The sequence below is a fragment of the Apis laboriosa genome, unplaced genomic scaffold (genome assembly GCF_014066325.1).
Source record: "Apis laboriosa isolate Shangri-la unplaced genomic scaffold, ASM1406632v1 scaffold69_cov144, whole genome shotgun sequence".
In the NCBI taxonomy this organism is placed as follows: domain Eukaryota; kingdom Metazoa; phylum Arthropoda; class Insecta; order Hymenoptera; family Apidae; genus Apis; species Apis laboriosa.
In genome coordinates, this window is record NW_025224165.1 from 4003222 (window position 1) to 4024196 (window position 20975).

At 37.4% G+C, this 20975-nt stretch overlaps 1 protein-coding gene across 1 annotated transcript in view; it reads left to right on the forward strand.

The window, feature by feature from the left end:
- Positions 1–20975, forward strand: part of LOC122719055 (titin-like) — a gene marked incomplete at its 3' end in the record, with an annotated part of 177849 nt that overhangs the window by 103515 nt on the left and 53359 nt on the right. The window contains exons 56-81 of the mRNA XM_043944582.1: positions 384–658; positions 1163–1380; positions 1758–1979; positions 2435–2772; positions 3242–3590; positions 4033–4271; positions 4639–4868; positions 5142–5285; positions 5545–5802; positions 5918–6061; positions 6305–6577; positions 6661–7206; positions 7459–7936; positions 8497–9077; positions 9640–10182; positions 11687–11941; positions 12375–12518; positions 13448–13849; positions 14592–14993; positions 15372–15594; positions 15694–15866; positions 16607–16746; positions 16901–17417; positions 17607–17750; positions 17835–18089; positions 18273–20974. Of these exons, the coding sequence (XP_043800517.1) occupies positions 384–658; positions 1163–1380; positions 1758–1979; positions 2435–2772; positions 3242–3590; positions 4033–4271; positions 4639–4868; positions 5142–5285; positions 5545–5802; positions 5918–6061; positions 6305–6577; positions 6661–7206; positions 7459–7936; positions 8497–9077; positions 9640–10182; positions 11687–11941; positions 12375–12518; positions 13448–13849; positions 14592–14993; positions 15372–15594; positions 15694–15866; positions 16607–16746; positions 16901–17417; positions 17607–17750; positions 17835–18089; positions 18273–20974 (10195 nt within the window). The remainder of the gene's footprint in view (positions 1–383; positions 659–1162; positions 1381–1757; positions 1980–2434; positions 2773–3241; positions 3591–4032; positions 4272–4638; positions 4869–5141; positions 5286–5544; positions 5803–5917; positions 6062–6304; positions 6578–6660; positions 7207–7458; positions 7937–8496; positions 9078–9639; positions 10183–11686; positions 11942–12374; positions 12519–13447; positions 13850–14591; positions 14994–15371; positions 15595–15693; positions 15867–16606; positions 16747–16900; positions 17418–17606; positions 17751–17834; positions 18090–18272; position 20975) is intronic.

Sequence of the window (20975 nt, forward strand, 5' to 3'; positions counted from 1 at the left end):
TCCCTATAGTATATATTTCTTGCCTTTCTTCTAAATAGATCACAAAAGGGAAGAAGTAATTCAAACTGTATTTTCTAGAATTTTAAAAGATAATTTGATACATTAATTTACGTGAGAATTATTATCTAATCGAAAAATTTAATATAATTTAATGTTCTCACTTTTATCTTGCATATAATAAATTCTGAAAAATTAAATTTTAATTTTACTCGTACGTATCACTTATATATCGAATCAAAGATTTAGAATTCAAAAAAAAAAAAAAAAAGAAAAATTAATTAATCAAGAAAAATTAAAATTTTCAAAATATTAACTACTCTCTTCTCTTGGAGATTTAATACATTCGTAGAAAGTTAAATTTGAATTTCTTTTTTTGACCACAGATTTACAGGCAGACCCGGCGATCCATCGCCGCCGGTCTTCGAACAAATATTCAAAAATGCCAGATTCGCGCAGGGTGGAAACGCAATTTTCGAAGGTCGCGTGAGAGGAAATCCAAAACCTATAGTCTGTTGGACTCACAAGGGTGCACCGTTGTTGGAGTCATGGAAGATTCACATGTCTTACGACGAGAAGACCGGGGCGGTCACGCTTCAAATAAACCAGATTGGTCCTGGAGACGAGGGTGAATACACGTGCAGTGCCAAGAATCAATACGGTAAGCCATTTTTCAAATATCTGGAAATAATATTAATTTTTATTTAACATAAATAATTAAGTGTATTTAATCTTAAAATGACATCTTTGATACGTTATAGATTTGCAAGATATAAAATTTTGCAAGTGTATTTGTTAAAAATTCCATTGCATTCTACGAAACTAATATTAGTAATTATGAATACTTTTTATTTTATTCTTGAAATCTAGAGATTGAATTTTCTTATATGATTCCTACCTTGTAAAATGATGGTGATTCATAAAAGTCAAATTTAAAATTTTCATTGGAAATTTTCAATAGAAAAATAAAAATAAAAATCGAAACTTACCAATTATTATTCTTCTATAAATATTCCTTGTTCTTTTTCTTTTCACTTTTTGATTTTGTTTTCTATCTTATTATGAAAAATGAAGATCATAGAATATTTTAAGAATTTGTCACTTCACTATCTCATAAAATAAAAAAAAAAAAGAAAAAGAGAACACAATGATTTCTGTTGACCAGGAGAAGCAATCTGCTCCGTTTACATTCAACCAGAAGGATTTGGACCTCCTCCGCAGCAGCAAATGGGTGGTTACAGGAAGGAATTCGCGCAGACTTTCCAATCCACCGAACAGAAGACCCAAACGGGAACACAGAGCTTTCAACAACGTAGCTATCAACAAACAATCGATAAACGAAGCTACGTTAATGGAACTTCCGTCAGCATCGAAGATTTCAAGGTTTCTTATTTATTTAAACAGAAGAAAATAAATAGAAAACAAAACGTTACTTTCTTATACGATTTCTTAATATATTTTTGTTCATTCAGTTGCTCAGTAATTAACACGTTCTACTTATTTTTTACAATTTAATTATAAATTTCATTTTTTCTTCATTTTCCTCGATTTTTTAAATTTCAAATTATTTTTACATACTTTCTTCCAACACAAGTTTCATTTTTATTTTAAATTGACTTGTTACAAGATTTTTATTATCATGCATCAACTGCCCGTAAAAGGAGACCCAGAGATGTATTTATAAATGACGCATATCGTAATATTTCTTTTCAGAAATTTTGCTTCTTGGAACAAGGATTAATAACATGATTAATTTGCAGGTGGACACGTTCGAATACAGATTATTGCGGGAAACAGAATTTCGAGAGTCGATCACTCGCCGCTTCGTGGGCGAATCCGACGTGCAGATTTCGACGGTGGTAGATCGTAACCTGGGACCGGTTGCACCTCCGCAAATCACGCAGAAGCCCAGAAACTCGAAGCTCGTCGAGGGATCCGACGCCGTTTTCACTGCGAAAATCTCTGGCAATCCTAAACCGAGAGTAAGCAAACTCTTAATTTGTATATTTTTTTTTATTTCTTGTAACGTTTCAAACTTTCTTCGTATATTTTTCTCTTTCTATTCTTTTCTTTCGACGTGGAAAAAATAAGTGGAATTAATGGATGAGTTTGAAAAGAAAAATAATTTAAATGTATTTTTCTAGAAAAATTTGGTAACAAGAAAATTGCAAAGAATTTAAAAAATATTTCAAGAAGAGAAATAGAAAGTTTGTAATAAATTTTTAATCGAGACATGTGCTTTTCCATATGCGTTTGAATTTATTAATTTTATCACAAAAGATCGTTTGTCAAATATTTAAAAAAAAGGACAAGAAGAATAAATTCTATTTTTCGACGACGCATTCAAACGAGAATTTTTAATTCAATTACAGCCAATAAAATATAAGTTTAAAATAGAAAAACAAATTCAATTTCCTTCTCTATTTTTCTATTCCAGTTAACTTGGTTCAAAAACGGTCAGAGGATCCGCGAATCGCAACGCGTGGAGATGAGCTACTCGAATCAACAAGCCTCTTTGAGGATCAGAGTCGCCCTGCCGGAAGACAGCGGCCATTACACCTTGCTCTCTGAAAATCCTCAAGGGTGCACCGTCAGCTCTGCATATTTGGCGATCGAATCGAGCGATCAGGTGGATCAAGCCTACCAGGCCCAAAGGGAGACGATCAAAACTCAGCAAGTTGAAACGATCGGCGAGACCGATTCTGGAAAAGTTCTGCCGCCGAATTTCGTTCGCACCTGTACCGACCGCGACGCCACCGAAGGAAAAATGACCAGGTAAAGGATCGATTAACTTGTTTAATTTAATCAATGTCGAGATCACTTTTTATACGCTATTAAAATAATAAATTTTATTATATTTCGTGTCTTTATCTCCGTCAAATAATTACAGATGTAGAAAATTAAGAATTAGAAAATTAGAAAATTTAAGAATTTAAGAATTAGAAGATTAGAAAATTAAGAGTGTTTTTTTTAGAGTACTTTGAATATTAAATTTCCATCAGAATTTACCAAGTTTGATTAATATTAGATTGAAAATGAATAATTGACTTTTTGATATTTTGACCATTATTCTTACAATTGAATCAATATTCGGATAGATAAAGTCTCAATTCCTTGCATTTGCTATTTTAATTACTATTTTACCATATTTCAATAGACGAACAATATATAAATTACAAAATTCGTTCTAGCATTTCAACATTTTTCCCCTCAAAGGAAACGATTACGTAAACGTGATTTTCAGGTTTGATTGTCGAGTAACGGGCCGCCCGTACCCCGAAGTGACATGGTACATAAACGGCCAACAAGTGGCCAACGATCTGACCCACAAGATCCTCGTGAACGAGTCTGGTAACAACTCTTTGATGATCACGAACGTGAGCCGAGCGGACGCCGGCGTCGTGACCTGCGTCGCAAGGAACAAGGCCGGCGAAACCTCGTTTCAGTGCAATTTGAACGTGATCGAGAAGGAGCAAGTGGTCGCGCCAAAATTCGTGGAACGATTCACGACTACGAACGTGAAAGAAGGAGAACCGGTTGTTTTCATGGCCCGTGCGGTTGGCACTCCTGTACCTCGCATCACCTGGCAGAAGGTCTGATTACAATTTTATGAAATAAAATTAAAGATAATATATATATATTTTGATTAATAGAGGATAAAATTTATTATCACGTGAATTATTAGAATGAACGATTTATATTCTCTCAGCAAGGATATCTTTATTATTGAAATTTTAATGTTTTATACGCTAATTGAATTTTGATTTAATATGGATTTGTACCATCAGTTTCTTGTATTTTCTTTTCTTTATGTAAAATGTCTTTCAATTTTCAGTAATGAATACAATAAATATTTTAAGAATTTCGAGAAAAAAGATGTGCACGAAGAAAGTGATAAAAATTTCTTAAAATTAATTTTTACATTTTAAATAAACGTAGTGGAATTTTAATTTTCTATATTTAGTTCTATTTACATAGGAAATAAGTTTCAACGAGGTGTGTAAAATATATAAATTGAAATTCGTTGGTATACAGGATGGAGTGCCGATTACACCTGGACCGGATGTGCGTATATCAACGGATGGCAGCGGAGCTTCGACTTTGGACATACCCTACGCAAAATTATCGGATGCAGCTTGGTACCAGTGCACGGCGCAGAATGTGGCCGGCTCTACTGCGACCAGAGCGCGGCTTTTCGTGGAAACACCGAAAGGAGCAGCCCCCGAACCAAGACGCCTGAACTTACCCCGACCGACGAAAGTCATCGAACCAGAGTGAGTTTTTACGCGATTTGTTCCTTCAAGATTGAATCAATATCATCTGTATCAATCGTAATAGTTAGATATCGAAGTTATGATTGCAATCTTAATAAGGATACTTTACGTTTTACGCGAGCCGAAGGAACAAAGATGGTAGGAATCGATTATTTATTATTTTATCCTTAATTAATAGTGATGAAATTTTATCGAATAAAACGTATTAGAATACATCAATGCGATACAATATTTTCTATAATGTATAAATATGTTATTCGATAAAGTTTCAATAATCAGAATTTAATTAAATAATATTAAAGAGATGGCAGGATTAAACTTACTTTTCATTTATGAGGAAACGAGATAAAAATGAGGTTGATTGCAGACCAGCGCCTGGCCCCGAAGTGATTTATTTGAGACACGTGGAACGCGCCAAGCCATACTTGCCCCCACCCGAGGAGGACAGAATTTATCCACCGCCGCGTTTCATCATACCGTTGAAGGACGTCCATCAGATCGAGGGTGGACGAATCCACTTCGAGGCCAGAATCGAACCGGTGGGTGATCCCACTATGAGGGTAGAGTGGTACGTCAATGGAAGAGCTCTTGACGCGAGTGAGTAATTTCTTAAATCTTAATTATAATATCACATTAGTTATTTTAATAATTAATAATATTGGAAATCAATTATTCAATATTTTAAATTAAATCTTTTCGAATCGAAAAAATCGTTTACTTTTTTTTTTAATATAATTTTAATTGTAATAAAAAATATAATATTATAAAATATATTTAATAATATAATTTTTTTAATATAATATTCTTCTTTAAATTCTTTCACAAATTTGTTAAAATTTCGAATCGAGAATCAAAATGAGATACTTTCAGGTTCCCGGGCGACTTCTATCTTTCGATTTGGCTTCATCTCTCTCGACTTAATTAGCATCGTTCTCCAAGACAGCGGTGAATATTTATGCCGCGTCGTAAGTTCGACTGGAGTCGCTGAATCTCGAGCTACCCTCAGCGTGACACGTGAGTTTCATTTAATTTATCCAAACTATTTTCTATCTATCCCTACATTAGAAAAATTATTCCCCTATTAGAAAAATTATTATTAAATCTGGGATAAAACTTACAGCAAAAAATTATAAATCGTATAATCAATTCTGGAAAATGAATCTTCGAAATTTAAATTCATTTATCGTTCGAAATATATTTTTCTACCAAGTTCTCTATTCAACAAAATTATTGAAAATAATGTTCGATTCGAGGGAATAATTCGTTATTCCAGCACGCGCAACAATCGAACAGACTAGCCAACACCCCGACAGTCTCCAGTACATCCAACAGCTCGAGGATTACAGCAAGTATCAAAGGCAGGAGAGTGTGGAGGACATCTCTCCACAGCGGCCGGTCTTCATCCGGCCACTCCAGGATCTAGGAGAGTTGCAGGAAGGTCGTAACGCTCATTTCGAAGCGCAACTGACCCCTGTAAGCGATCCCACGATGAAAGTGGAGTGGTTCAAGGATGGTAGACCGATCACAGCTAGTAAGTAGCTTTCCAATTTCTTACGGATTTCATTTATTTACCTACCATAATTTAATTTAACATTTAACATTTTAATTCTTGGAAAAATGTTTGATGAAATAACGATTACTCGTAGGCTCGAGAATCACAACCATCTTCAACTTCGGATACGTCTCGCTCAATATATTGCACCTACGAGCTGAAGATGCGGGTTCTTACACCGTGAGAGCTGTGAACCGCTTGGGAGAGGCTGTCAGCTCCGCATCTCTTCGTGTCTTTGGTGAATATCCTCGAAAAATTATTCACATTTACTTCCAAACATATTCCATTGCTATTTTATTCTCTTATTTTTTTCACCAATATGCAACAATTCATTTTCGCATTTTTTAATATTATAAGATAATAAATATTTATCTTAAATTGTTCTCCTCTTTATAATCTATAACAGAATTGGAATAATGGAATTTATCGTATTTCAATTAATTCGAAATATATTAATTATTTCTCATTGAAATTATCGCAGCACGCACAAGCGTTACAACAGATCTGGGAATCCCCGAGCAACAGAGGTACATCGAGGCTGCCGAGGAGTTGGAAGCCTATCAACAGGCGATGCACCAGAAGTACGTGCAGGAGCAGCCTGAACCGACAAGCCCACCGGAATTCAAATCTCCTATCAAGGATCAGAACAGCATACGAGAAGGTGGATTCGCTCATTTCGAAGCACGTCTGGAACCAGTTGGCGATTCCGATTTGAGAGTCGAGTGGCTCAAGGACGGACGCCCTGTGGAAGCTAGTAAGTCCAAGTGGCCTTGAAAAATAATTAATCGATTACTGAACATCTCAACCGAGATCTTTTATCACAAATCGTTTCCACAGGTTCACGGATCACGACATTCTTCAACTTCGGTTACGTGGCGCTGACCATCAAATACGTGACGATTCACGACGTCGGTATTTACACGTGCCGCGCTTACAACCGCGTCGGTGAAGCGCACACAACCGCCCAGCTGAGCGTGATAAGCAAGAACGACGTTATTTACGACAGCCAACACCCGACCGGATTGCAGAAGATCCAAACGTTGGAAGATTCGAGCAGATATTCGCGGCAGCTCCAAGAGGAGACGCAAGTGACCCAGGCGCCGCGATTCTTGGGCACCCTGAAGGGCACGAACAAGATCGTCGAGGGGCAACGCGCCCACTTCGAGGCCCGCGTCGAACCTCAGAGCGACTTGACCATGGCCATCGAATGGTACCACAACGGAAAACCCATCACCGCGGCCAATAGAATTCAAACTTATCACGATTTCGGATACGTGGCTATAGACATACTTCAAGTGAGACCAGAGGACGCTGGTACTTACACTGTCGTCGCTAGAAACGCTCTTGGCGAGGCTCGATTATCCGCCACCATGGTTGTAGAAAGTAAGTTCGTCATCTTTGATCTTTTTAAGAGATTTACTTTTCTTTTTTTTTTTTTATACTTCTTTGCTATTCATCAATTTAAATTTTGAATTTTTGGCGTATACATTGAGGTTAAAATTGTTAAAAGTGTTCTTCTTCTTTTAATTGGGATAATTGACACAATTTACAAAATTTCGTATTGAATAAATATTTGCAATGAATATTTTTTATTTCTCAACGACAAGAGAAAATATCAAATCAAATAAATTTCAGCTCGTTCAAGCGTCGATACGAGCAGCATGCACCGCATTTCCTACGAGAAAACGCAACGTTTGGAGGAGTCGAAATTCGTCGAGCCCCAATACCACATCGAGGAGATATCGAAATCGAAGCCGATCTTCGTCCAACCGTTGAGCGATCCTAAGCCGGTGAGCGAGGGAAAGAACATCCACTTGGAGTGCCGTTTGGAACCTATGGGCGACCCAACAATGAGGGTCGAATGGTTCCAAAATGGCCGCCCAGTCACCGTTGGCTCCAGATTCAGGACTTATTACGACTTTGGTTTCGTCGCTTTGGACATCGTGCACTCGACAGTGCTCGACTCTGGGGAATACACCGTCAGAGCCACCAATCATCTTGGCACCGCTCACACTTCCGCCTGCGTCAGAGTGATAGGAAAGTCAGACGTCGTCACGGAAACGCAGCACGAGCAGTCCCTCGAGCAGATTCAAATGCTCGAGGACTCGTCAAGGTTGGTGATATTTAAACCTTGAATATTCAAGAATTGGGATTAAGATATTCGTATAAAATGACAGAGAATATTTTTACGGAGTGGAGGAGGAATTATTTCTTTGATACATTTGAAATAGTATTTGTTGGAATAATAATATAAATCGTACTAACGTAATGTGTGTAATATAAGAAGAAGAAAGAAATAAGAAATGAGAAATGGTTAATAATTTTCGATAGTAAGTAACTGATAAATAATATTTATTTTTGCTTTGCAATATATATATAATATACAAATGTTTTTAATTTTTTATTTCTATCACGATAAAAATATATCATTACGCTTATGTTTATTTTCATCGTACTATTTTAATTACAATCATCTGTGATTATATTTAATTCTAGTACAAAAATAAGATACACATTCATACATCGTAATTGATTTCTTTCCATTAGACAAATAATAGATAAACTTTTTCGATTATAATATCAAAAGTATACAGTTTAATACATTTCCTTGATCTCAATTTCTATCTATTTCTGCTCGAATAACGAGATAATAACACTCTCAACAATGCACAGATACCGCAAGACCCAACAAGAAGAAGTGACGGTGATGCAGGCGCCCCAATTCACCCGCGCCCTGCACAACATCGAAACGGTGGAGCTCACCAACGTGCATCTCGAGTGTCGTCTCCAACCTGTCGGCGACTCGACAATGAGAGTGGAATGGTTCGTGAATGGGAGGCCGGTGAAGACGGGCCACAGATTCAGGCCGTCCTACGAATTCGACTACGTCGCCCTCGACATCCTGGGCGTCTACCCGGAAGATTCGGGGGTGTACACCTGCCAAGCGAGGAACCAATTGGGGGAGGCCGTCACGTCCTGCTCAGTGAGGGTACACGCGAAGAAAGATTTGCTCTTGGAGTCCCAACATCCCGAGGGTTTGGAGAGAATACAATACTTGGAGGATGCTTCCAGATACAAGAGGCAGGAGATGGTCGACGAGGTTGTCACCGTTAAACCGAGATTCATCACAGCTCCGAAAAGTCAAGAGAATCTCCGCGAGGGGGAACACGCCCACTTCGAGTGCAAATTGGAACCAGTGACGGACTCGAATTTGAAAGTTGAATGGTTCAAAAATGGTCGTCCGGTTACGATAGGTATGCGAGCTCCGTAATATAATTTTCTAAATTTAGCATGCAAAAGATAAAATTATATTTAGTCTTACGTTATAAATATTCTTCAATTTATCTGAAATAATCTAGTCTGATTTTTTTGATATAAAATTATTTTTATATATTACAATATAAATTATCGAGGAATAATCAAATTCATATTTTAATAATTTAAATATTATTTTTCTTTTCATTTGGATAATCAAAATTCGATATAATAAAATTAAATATATTTATTCAAACAAATTTGCAATTACAGTCAAGATTTATAATATTTAAATTATATTCAAAAGACAAAATATTTCTAATCCAGTAATACTTTTATATTCATCTATTGATATTATTCTTCATGATACTTATCATGTTGTTGGTCATTATGTTTTATCAGTAGGAGCAGTATTTGCTACTATTTTAAGACTTATTCATCGATATCCATTAATTACTTATTAAATGATTCAATTATAATATTTATTGGGACAAATTTAATAAATTTAATATTACTTTTGAAACTCAATTTCATCAATTGGATCAATAAATTTCATTACAGGACACCGATTCCGTCCAATACACGATTTTGGCTACGTTGCTCTGGACGTGATTGACCTGATCGCCGAGGACTCGGGGACCTACACTTGTCGCGCTGTCAATCTGGTTGGCAGCGACGAAGTATCCTGCACTCTAACCTGTCGATCAACTGCACAGGTTCTAACCGATTCGAAGAACGAGATTGGCCTCGAGCAAATTCATTATCTTGAGGACAGGTCCAGATATCAAAGACGAGAGGATGTCGAAGAGACGACCACCCAAGCCCCTATCTTCACCACTTCTTTGAACAACGTCGAGATCAAGGAAGGGCAAAGGGCGCATTTCGAGTGCAGGTTGATTCCAGTTTCCGATGCGACGATGAAAGTCGAATGGTTCCACAACAATAAACCGGTCAAGGCCGGCTCCAGATTCGTCGAGACGAATAGCTTTGGCTTCGTGGCGTTGGATATCATGTACGCCTATCCTGAAGATTCCGGCACATACACCTGCAGAGCAAAGAATATTATAGGAGAGGCTATCACGTCGGCAAGCGCAGTTGTCCATTGTGAGTTTTTTTATTATCTAATTATTTGTTGTGATTTTTAAATGTTTCGTTAGCAAGTTTATTATTATAGTTTTCTTTTTCAATTGGAAAATTTTATTTAAAAATGCAATAATTGTATAATTGATTTATAATTTGATTTGTTGGATAATTTTTTAAAAAGTTTCACTATTTCATTTATCAATAATCACTTTATACTTGACAAAAAATATATTCAAACTCTGAATTTTAGGTCATAAAAAAAAAGAATCAATATCTCTGTCAAAAGATTTGAAATCGAAGCTTTGCAATTACACAATAGTAATTGCTGTACTAAAATAAAAATCTAGCTTAAATTGTTACATTCATAATTTTTATGCAATTAAAACGTCAATTCAAATCGTCTATATGTCATTAAAACACACTCAGAAAATAGAGAAAACGATGCCATTGAAATTAGTTTTTGTTTCATCCCGATATCTCAATCGGTTGCCGAGATATAAGCATTCAAAATTTTCACAACATTTGATATTAAGGATGTTATGAATGAACCATGACCTATATTTTTCCTGGAAATGCGTACTATTTCTAGAAATCGCGTCTCGAGTTTGTCTGGAGTTTGAGATAGATCAGTGCGAGTAAAAAACAAAGATGGAGATAGTAAACAATCTAAAATTACTGTTTTGTTTACACGACGATATCTCGGGAACCGGAAGTCGTATCGAGATAAACGAAAAAGCATTTTAAAGGGTAAAGTTTCATGATTCTAATGATTGTTTATTTGTTAACCAGAAATCATTATCTTCGAAATTATAGCGGTTCAAAGTTTTGTTGATTTTAATAGGTTCAGTCAGATTTAAAGTAAACGATTAAAAATTACTCTTTTCTTTACACGAAAATATCTCGGGAACCGGAAGTCGTATCGAAATAAACGAAAAAGCATTTTAAAGGACAAAGATCCCTGTTTCTTATGATCATTCACTCATTGATAGAAAGTCATTATCTTTGAAATTATAGCAGTTCGAAATTCTCTTAATTTTAATGTGCTCTTAATCGAATTTGAAATTAAATTAAGGACATTTTGATTGATTTTTAATTAGAAATAATTATAATATAATGCAAAGAACGTTATATTTTAGTTGTAAGTGAATCATTTATAAACTTTTAGATACTTTTAGTCAATTTATGTAAAATATGGAAAATATGTAAAATGAAAAAAATGCATTTGAATAAAAATTTGCAGTCTATCCATAATATAAGTACTTATATTTGAATTATAGGATAATTTATAAGTAAAGCATATACATTAAATTTGACATCAAACATTAGATTAATTTTAATTACAATTTATAATATAAATAATAAAAATTCAATTAAATTTTATGCTCTGCAGTTTTAAATTGTTAAAAAGAAATTATATGTATATTATTCAAATTGAATTAATTGCAAGAAATATAGGATTCGATAATAGAATTATTTTTAATCGTATTAGTGTCCAATTATTATATGTCCAATCTTTTTTAAATAGCTAAAAAATCAATCTACACCGAGTCCCAAAACGAGGAGACTCTTCAAAGATTGCATTATTTGGAGGATACCTCGCGATACCAACGCAAAACCACAACTGAGGAGATCATTACTCAAGCTCCAGTATTCACGATGCCCATCAAGGACTTGAAAGTCGCTGAAAATCAAGCAGCTCATTTCGAGGCTCGTGTAATCCCTGTCGGTGATTCCAAACTGAAAGTAGAATGGCTTCGAAATGGAGTTCCGATTGCAGCTTGTAAGTAATATAATAGTCTTTCCAATCTATAATTTTGCAATTATTTTTCTTCCCTCAATTCGTTCTAAACTTTAAGAAATTCTTAATTTTTATATACTTGATTTTTTAAATATTACATATTTATAAAATTAATAAAAATCTATAATATTATTAACTGTGCAATGTATACTGATATATTCACATCATTAGTGTGATAAAATAATTACAGATAAAAAAGATTTTTCGAATATTTAATTTTATAATTAAAAATAAATTATTCAAAATTCAAGAGATATGTTATTTAATAATTTGAATAGTAACAGTATGTCATTGCAAAAATTCGCAAAATGCCAAATTGCCATCGCTAAAATTGCCAAATTTAGAATTTTGAAATGATCTTTCAAAAAATCTTTAAAAAAATCTTTTCTAATACGATAAATTACTATCTTATCAGCTAATCGTGTAACAACGATGCACGATTTCGGATACGTCGCTCTGAACATGAAGTACGTCAATCCTGAAGACTCAGGTACTTATACTTGCCGTGCAGTGAACGATCTTGGAGAGGCAGTGACATCAGCAACGCTCTTCGTTCAATGTAAGTCGAAGAAAATCTACTCGAAGTACAGGATCATTTTGAAAATAAAGCTTCAATGTCGCTTCTCGTAAGCTATGAGCCAGCTTTCGAAACGCGTAGAAGCTTACAACGTAGCTTACAACGTAGATCACTTTTTTTTTGTACTTTTGTGTGCAGCGATTTTTTTTCGCTTTTTTTTTTGGTGTTAGATTTTTTTTTTAACGTTTCGATGGATTTTTCGTTCGACGAAACTCGCGAAGAAATGCAGAAGAAGATTTTTTACTCTTGGCCGCAACAGACTTTTTTTCAACTATTTTTTTTTTCTTTTTCTTTTTCATCATCAACATCAACATGTGCCGATCACACATCGCAATTATGTAAAACTTTCTCAATATATCATATCGTTCATATACATAACTATGTTTTAAAAAGATTTAACATTTTTCGAATATTGATTGATTGATATTTGCAATAAAATTAAATTACATATAATAAATCGTAATTAATCCTTTCGCTATGACAAACTCACCGTTCACAATTTACACTATAACTCGTTATCTCAGAATTACTCTTCACTTCTTCTAGAAATATCTTCCTAAGAATGTGATTTTTCTAGAATATTACACTTTACGATCTTATTAAATATCTTTGTCAATGAATAATCTTAATATCAACCTCTAACGAGACAATATTCTAAATTCTAAATATAAATCAATAAAAAATTTAAACAGTAATAAGAGTTATATAATTACTATCTCAAACAACCTCAAACAAACTCAAATAGCGAAAGAATTAATCTAAGCACTCTCGAAGCAGAGCCAAAGACACCATCCACCCCTAACAATTTCCACGAGAGAGACACGCAAAAATAAATCCCCATATCTCGCCGTATATCTCATGCCACGACACGTGTACAACGACACGCTGACAAAACCTATTCCCAAACACAGCCAAGGCGGCCCTGCAATTCGAGTCGCAGCACGAGAGCGCTTTGTCGAAGATCCAGGCGCTGGAGGACACGAGTAAATACCAGCGGCGCGAGGAGGAAGAGATCGTGGTGAAGGAGAGGCCGTCGTTCACGGTCCAACTGAACGGGCCCACCGCCCTTGTCGAGGGCCAAAGCGCACACTATGAGTGCCGCATCGAGCCCTACCCCGACCCAACCATGAAGGTGGAGTGGTTCCATAACGGGAAACCATTGTCCACCGGTCACAGGTACAGAACCACTTGTGACTTCGGGTTCGCCGCGTTGGACGTGCTCACGGTATACGCGGAGGATTCTGGCACCTACACCTGCCAGGCAACCAATAGACTGGGATCGGCGAAGAGCTCGATCAATCTCGACGTGAAATGTAAGTAATTGTGCAATTTGAGGATTTCTCGCCTTCGAGGATTTTCGTACACCGTGTGTAAGTCGAGGGAGAGAGGGGAGTGGGAGTATCGTGATTTAGAAATTGATTTAGTATCGTTTTTTTCTTTTTTTGTGAGTTTATAGTTATGTAAATATTATCTCGCGAGAGAAATTTGTTGGTTGATCTTACGAAAATTTGCAGAGATTTTTTTTATTTCAATCTCGCTTGGAGTATATTATTATTATATCGTGATAAAAGGAATATAAAATTTAATTTGAAATTGATTATACTTCCACGAACTTCCAAGAAAGAAATCACGCACGGGGACAGCAGGTGGATGTAACCAGGCACTTTATGTTACCTAGACACCCCTGTTTTTGTAATGCTTATTAGTTAAACGTGGCTTCGAAACGTAGTTTTGCTTTTTTGTAAATTGTATACACACATACACACACGATGCATAGTCACCTTTTTTTTCCCTCCCCTTTTCTTTTTGAATGTTTCATCGTGTTGTTTTTTCCTATTGTTTTCTATATTTCTATATTTTTTTTTTTATTTATATTCGTTCACGTGTACTTTTTGTACTTACGATTCATCAAGGAACGAATAATCTTCTTTCGATGATTATTCTCGACCCTTCTGTCCTCCAAGCGCAATTTTTTATATTTAATATAAAAAAAGAAAAGAAAAGAAAAGAAAGGAAAGGAATTTAGGATTATTGAATAAAAACGCTAAATTACAGCTCGCTCCTCGATTATTCGCGAAACGCAACACGAAAGCGCCCTGAAGAAAATACAATACCTTGAAGACGACTCGCGTTACAAACGGGTAGAGGAAGAGGATCTGATCGTTGCCGAGAGACCGAAATTCGGGCGGCCATTGAAGAACATCGAACATTTGCCCGAGGGGAAGAGCGCTCACCTCGAGGCGACGTTGACGCCTGTCAATGATCCAACTATGGTGGTGGAATGGTTCAGGGATGGAAGACCTATTCCTCAAGGACACAAGTTCAAGACCACCTATGACTTTGGATACGTCGCTCTCGATATTCTCTACGCTTATCCGGAAGATTCTGGAACTTACATGTGCAAGGCAAGGAACGCTGTTGGAGAGGCTGTTACCACTTGCGTCATCAGCGTCGATTGTGAGTGTTTAAATAAATTCTTATATGATTAAATTAAATATTAAATAGATTAGAGAGAAATTTTGGAAATTAAAAAATATCGTGTCGTGATAATTTGATAAAAAAGATTTAAAAAAAAGTTGGAGAATAATGAAATCTAGAGATTTTAAGAAGAATGATAATGGTATCGAAATAATTTTATAGTCTCTTTTTTTTTATTGTCATAATTATTGGAAATTTAAAAAAAGTTATAAATATTTGACAATCTCATATATGTCAGAACGTGCGTTATAACCTTTTGATTCGTATCCAAATTTATAAGTTGTCGAGTAATTGTTATTACATTAAATTATTTTGTGAGAAGTAACAGAGCTAAAGATTATCTGCTCTTTTGAACAGCGAAACAAGGCCTATATTTGGACACGCTTGATGCTCAGCGTTTGCAGAAGATTCGCGAGTTAGAGACCGTGGAGGTGAAGAAAGAAATTGAGAAAGAGGTTGTACACCAAAAGCCCGTATTCTTGACGCCATTGAACAACCTGGATCATCTAAAGGAGGGTGAACACGCTCACTTGGAATGCCGCGTCGAGCCTATCAACGATCCAAATCTAAAAATAGAATGGTACCTTGATTCGTGTTACGAATTAATTAAATTATTCGTTCAATCGAATCGTGTGAAAATATTAGATTTAATAAAATCGAACTGATTTTACAATCAAAGGTTCGTGAATGGAGTTGCTGTAAAGACAGGGCACCGTTTCCGCAAAACTCACGATTTTGGTTATGTGGCTCTCGATATTCTTTACACTTATCCTGAAGATGCCGGCACTTATATGTGCAAGGCCACGAATTTGGCTGGCGAGGCTGTCAACACATGCACCATCAAAATTGGCTGTAAGCAATCTATTGAATTTATAATCATTGGAATAGGAATTATTTAATATCGAACAAAAATTAAAAAAAAAAAAAAATTCGTAGACTTATAAATTTTAAAAAATTCAAAAATTGGAAAATTGTATCTTCGCTTTCCTAGCAAAAAAAGAACGATTCTTCCCTCCTCGTTTCCTACCATTGAAATCTCCCGAAAGAGCTTGCAATGTTAAGCGTTACGAGAGTAGAAAGATATATCCACCGCCATACTTTCGAAGAGGAGACACATTGGCCGTTAAACCTAGATTTGGCCCATTTTCTTTAACCACGTTTAGATGTGACAAGCAATTCATGGATTCTGGTAAAGTGCATAAAAATCGTTTATACGACAAGAATCAATACGAGTATGCTAACTCCTCATATAAATCATATCCCGGTGATGAAATTTATTTCGGAAGGGGAAGAAAATCTCAATTAAATTTTCGAGATAATAGAGATTGTAGGAAACACGAATTTTGTAATACGTGTAAACAACCGAAATATCGTCATATTAGTCGACGTGTCACGTTTGAAGGATTGGAAGACAGACCACGAAGTGAATGTAGAAGTAAATGTAGAAAATATGATAGAAGCGGTCGATATTTGTCGTGCTTACGATAAGAGAAGGATATAATTGATTGATAAATTGAAATAGTAATTTATATACTTACGTTTCTTATTATTATCGATGAGATTGTTTTTAATAATAATTTTTTTCTCCATAGCTCGCCGTAGCATACTTTTAGACACGCAACACCCAGACGGCCTTGAAAAGATTCGTGAACTCGAGGCCCAAGGTCGTCCAGCCCGCTTAGAGGTCGAAGAACCACCAGTGACGCCACCGAGATTCGTTACGGAACTCAGGGTAAATATTTTTCTGAAATTTATTTCAAATTTCTCAATCAATAATCTTTTGTATTATAAATTTATAATATTCAATAATGTGATAAATTTTCTTTCTATATAATCAAAATACGATATTTGACGAATATTTTCAAATTCTAAAATACTTTGTCCAGGGTACCACCGAGGTCTACGAAGGACAAACAGCCCACTTCGAGTGCCAAGTTGAGCCTCTTCACGACGCAAACTTGAGAATTGAGTTCTTCCACAACGGCAAGCCGCTTCCATCGGCTTCCAGGTTCCACGTGACGTTCGATTTCGGATACGTGGCTCTGGATATCGGCCATGCTGTTCCCGAAGACGCAGGAGAATACTCCGTACGAGCGATCAACGCTCTAGGCCAATGCGTATCCTCGATCGAGCTGAGGGTAATTCCAAGAGATAATATTATTCTCGACTCGCAACGGCCCGAAGGAATGGACAAGATCCGCGAATTGGAGGCTCAGCAACCTTGGAAGAGACCAGAAGTGCCAGAACCGCAAACCAGGCAGAGACCTGTGTTCACTCAACCGTTGCAGAACATCGATGCCATTCCCGAAGGACATACAGCTCACTTCGAATGCAGATTGATTCCTGTTGGAGATCCCACATTGAAGGTTGAATGGTTCAGAAATGAAATCCCTCTTGAGACAAGTAAGTCCTTTCATTTTTTTAATTTAAAAATTCGAGAATTGAAATTGAAAATTAAATTAAGTTTAAGAATTCATTGGGGCCAAGAATTAGAAAATTACGGTGCATAAAATTTGGATATATATGTGTATTTTAGAATTGATAGATTAAATTGTAAAAATTAAAATTAAATATGAATATTTATTTGTTCAGGTTCACGAATAACCAAAGTTCACGATTTCGGATACGTGTCGTTGGATATCACTCATGTCAGAGAGGAAGATGAAGGTGTCTACATGTGTCGTGCTACCAATCCACTTGGTGAAGCAGTTACAACTGCTTCGATGAAGATCAGAAGTCAGTATTTAATTCTATGTTTACCAATTATAATATTTTTAATTAAATCTATATTAATTTCTATTTTCGATTTCTCATATTTAGGTAAAGCGAGTATTCAATTAGACACCCAACATCCCGAAGCGCAACGTAAGATAGCCCAACTTGAAGCCGACAAAGGACCGAGTCGCACTGAAGAGCCAGAGAAAGTATTCGACAAACCTATCTTCACGCAATTATTGACCGGACCCACAGAATTGTGGGAAGGTCAAATGGCTAGATATGAATGCAGAGTCGTTCCAGTTGGTGATGCCAGTTTAAGATTCGAGTGGTATATAAATGGAGTCGAACTAAAAATGGGTAAGAACTTTATTTGCAACGATACAACATTTTTAACTTTATTTAATTTAATCAATTTTGTAAAAAAATCTAAAACATTTTGAACGAAATACTACTTGAAAAACTAGATAAAACTTAAATATTCTAATATCTTTTTCAAAGTACATATTCCAATAATTCAATATCATTTTATATCCTCAATAGGATCTCGGTTCCACGTAAGCCACGATTTCGGCTACGTGACTTTGGATATCTTGAAAGTAATCACGGAGGATTCAGGTGTGTACACCTGCAAAGCAATTAACAAAGCTGGCGAAGCGGTTTCCTCGATATCCTTGAAAGTGAAAGCGCGCTCGGCCATCGATGCCGAAAGTTTGCAACCGGATGCGTGGCAAAAGATCCAACTGAAAGAGGCAGAGATGAACAAAGTGCCGGAAATGTTCGTGGACACGACGCCTCAACAAGCGCCAGTGTTCACCAAACACCTGGAAAGCTACGACAAACTCGTGGAGGGTCAACATGTGTACTTAGAGGCTCAGGTAGAACCAAGAGCAGATCCAAATCTGCGCGTGGAATGGTTCAAGAATGGGATTGCTCTTCAAACTGGAACCAGACTTCGCAGTACCTTCGACTTTGGCCTCGTCACATTGTCCATCAATGGCCTCAGATCCGATGATTCCGCCATCTACACCTGCAAAGCCACCAATCTCCTCGGTGAAGCTGTGTCCACTTGCAGCCTGAAGATCGTCGATCGCCATTGGTTGCTTGGTGATACTCTTCATCCTGACGCACTTCCAAAGATCGATGCTTTGGAACAACCTCATGTCACCACAGTAGAACAACCAGAGCCGATATACGAAGTTCCAGTATTCATCACTCATTTGAACAATGTCGAGTGCGTGGAAGGTGACAATGCGCACTTCGAGTGCAACGTGGAACCGTCCAAAGATCCGACGATGAAAATCGAATGGTTCATCAATGGAAAACCGCTTCCAACTGGAGCAAGATTCAAATCGACTTACGATTTTGGCTATGTAGCTTTGGACCTTACCCACGCTTACGAGGAAGACTCGGGAGTGGTGATCGTCAAGGCCACGAACTCGAAGGGATCGGCTCAGACGTCAGGCACCTTGAAATGCACCAGCAAACAAAGCATCTATCTACAGACTCAGCATCCCCAAGGAGAGGCTGGACTGGAGAAGGTGAAAGAAGTGGAGGACGCTTATCTATCCAAATTGAAGAGACCGGACGCTGGACCGGAACAAGAATATCCGAAACCTGTGTGGACAGTGCCTCTGCAACCGGAGTTTAAGCTGGGTGAATCTGAACCTCTTCATCTGGAGGGCCAAGTTGAGCCCAAGGATGATCCAAATTTGAAGATCGAGTGGTACTTTAATGGAAAGACTCTGGAGCATGGGTCCAGGTTCAAGATGACCAGCGACTTTGGTTTCGTCACTTTGGATCTAACTGATGTGTACGATCGTGACTCTGGGATTTACACCTGCAAAGCCTACAACAAGGCAGGAGAAGCCTTCACTTCGACCACGATCTACTGCTCGACTAAGGAGAACATCATAGAGAAATCCCAACATCCAAAGGGCAAAGAAGGTCTCGAAGCGATTCAAGATCTAGAAGAATCGTTGAAACGACAGGAAGGAGCTCCACCGGAGAGCGAGGAAGGTCATCCACCTGTATTCACGTCTCAGTTCGAGAACCTGACCAATCTATCTGAAGGGGAGATAGCTCACTTCGAGGCATCTCTTACGCCAACTGGTGACCAAACAATGGTAGTCGAGTGGTTCTACAATGGAAAATCGTTAGAGGCCAGTCATCGCACGAGAACGGTCTACGCCTTTGGCATGGTCGTTCTCGAAGTTCTTGGAACCAAGATAGAGGACTCTGGCACCTATTCCTGCAGGGCTACCAACAAATGGGGTCAGGCTGAGATCAGCGTGCAATTGGAATGCGTGGACAAATCTAAAGGACAGAAACCAAAGTTCACCACCCATATCCAGTCTCTGGAGGGTCTGAAGGATGGCCAATCGGCGCACTTTGAGTGCACTCTGATCCCAGTCGGGGATCCTCATATGAAGGTTGAATGGTTCCACAACGGACAACCTCTGAGACACTCTTCCAGGTTCAAGATGGTGTCCGACTTTGGATTCGTCGTGATGGACATTGCTGGCGTGATGGCTCACGACACTGGAGAGTACGTGTGCAAAGCAAGCAACAAATTCGGCGAAGATTACACCAAAGCCACGTTGAAATGCTTTGGAAAGAGCGGGGTATACCTCGACTCGTTGCAACCCGATTCCCTGGCCAGAATCAGGGAGTTGGAGAGTTATGGTGGTGAACAACCTACCACGCCAACGACACCAGTGGCAGAGCCACCTAAATTCATCACGCAAATCTCCGATATCACGAAACTGGTCGAAGGACAATCCGCTCATTTCGAGGCCAGACTTACACCTGTCAATGATCCAGACTTGAAAGTCGAGTGGTACTACAATGGAAAGAAACTGCCTCATGGACATAGATATAGAACCTTCCACGATTTTGGTATCGTTATCTTGGATATATTGTATTGTTACGAGGAAAATTCTGGGGTCTACGAATGTAGAGCTTTCAACAAGTACGGCGAGGACACGACTAAGGCGACTTTGAAATGTTACTCCAAATCGAGTCTCATTTTGGAATCTCAACTTCCTAAGGGAATGGAAGGTGGATTGGAAAAGATCCAGACTTTGGAAGATTCGATGATTCGAACAAGAGACGAAAAGATCGTCGAGGAAAGAGGAAAGGCTCCTGTCTTCACCGTGCCCTTGAGCAACATCGATGGCCTTCGCGAGGGAGAGAGCGCGCACTTTGAAGCTAGACTTACACCCACTGACGATCCAAAACTAAAGG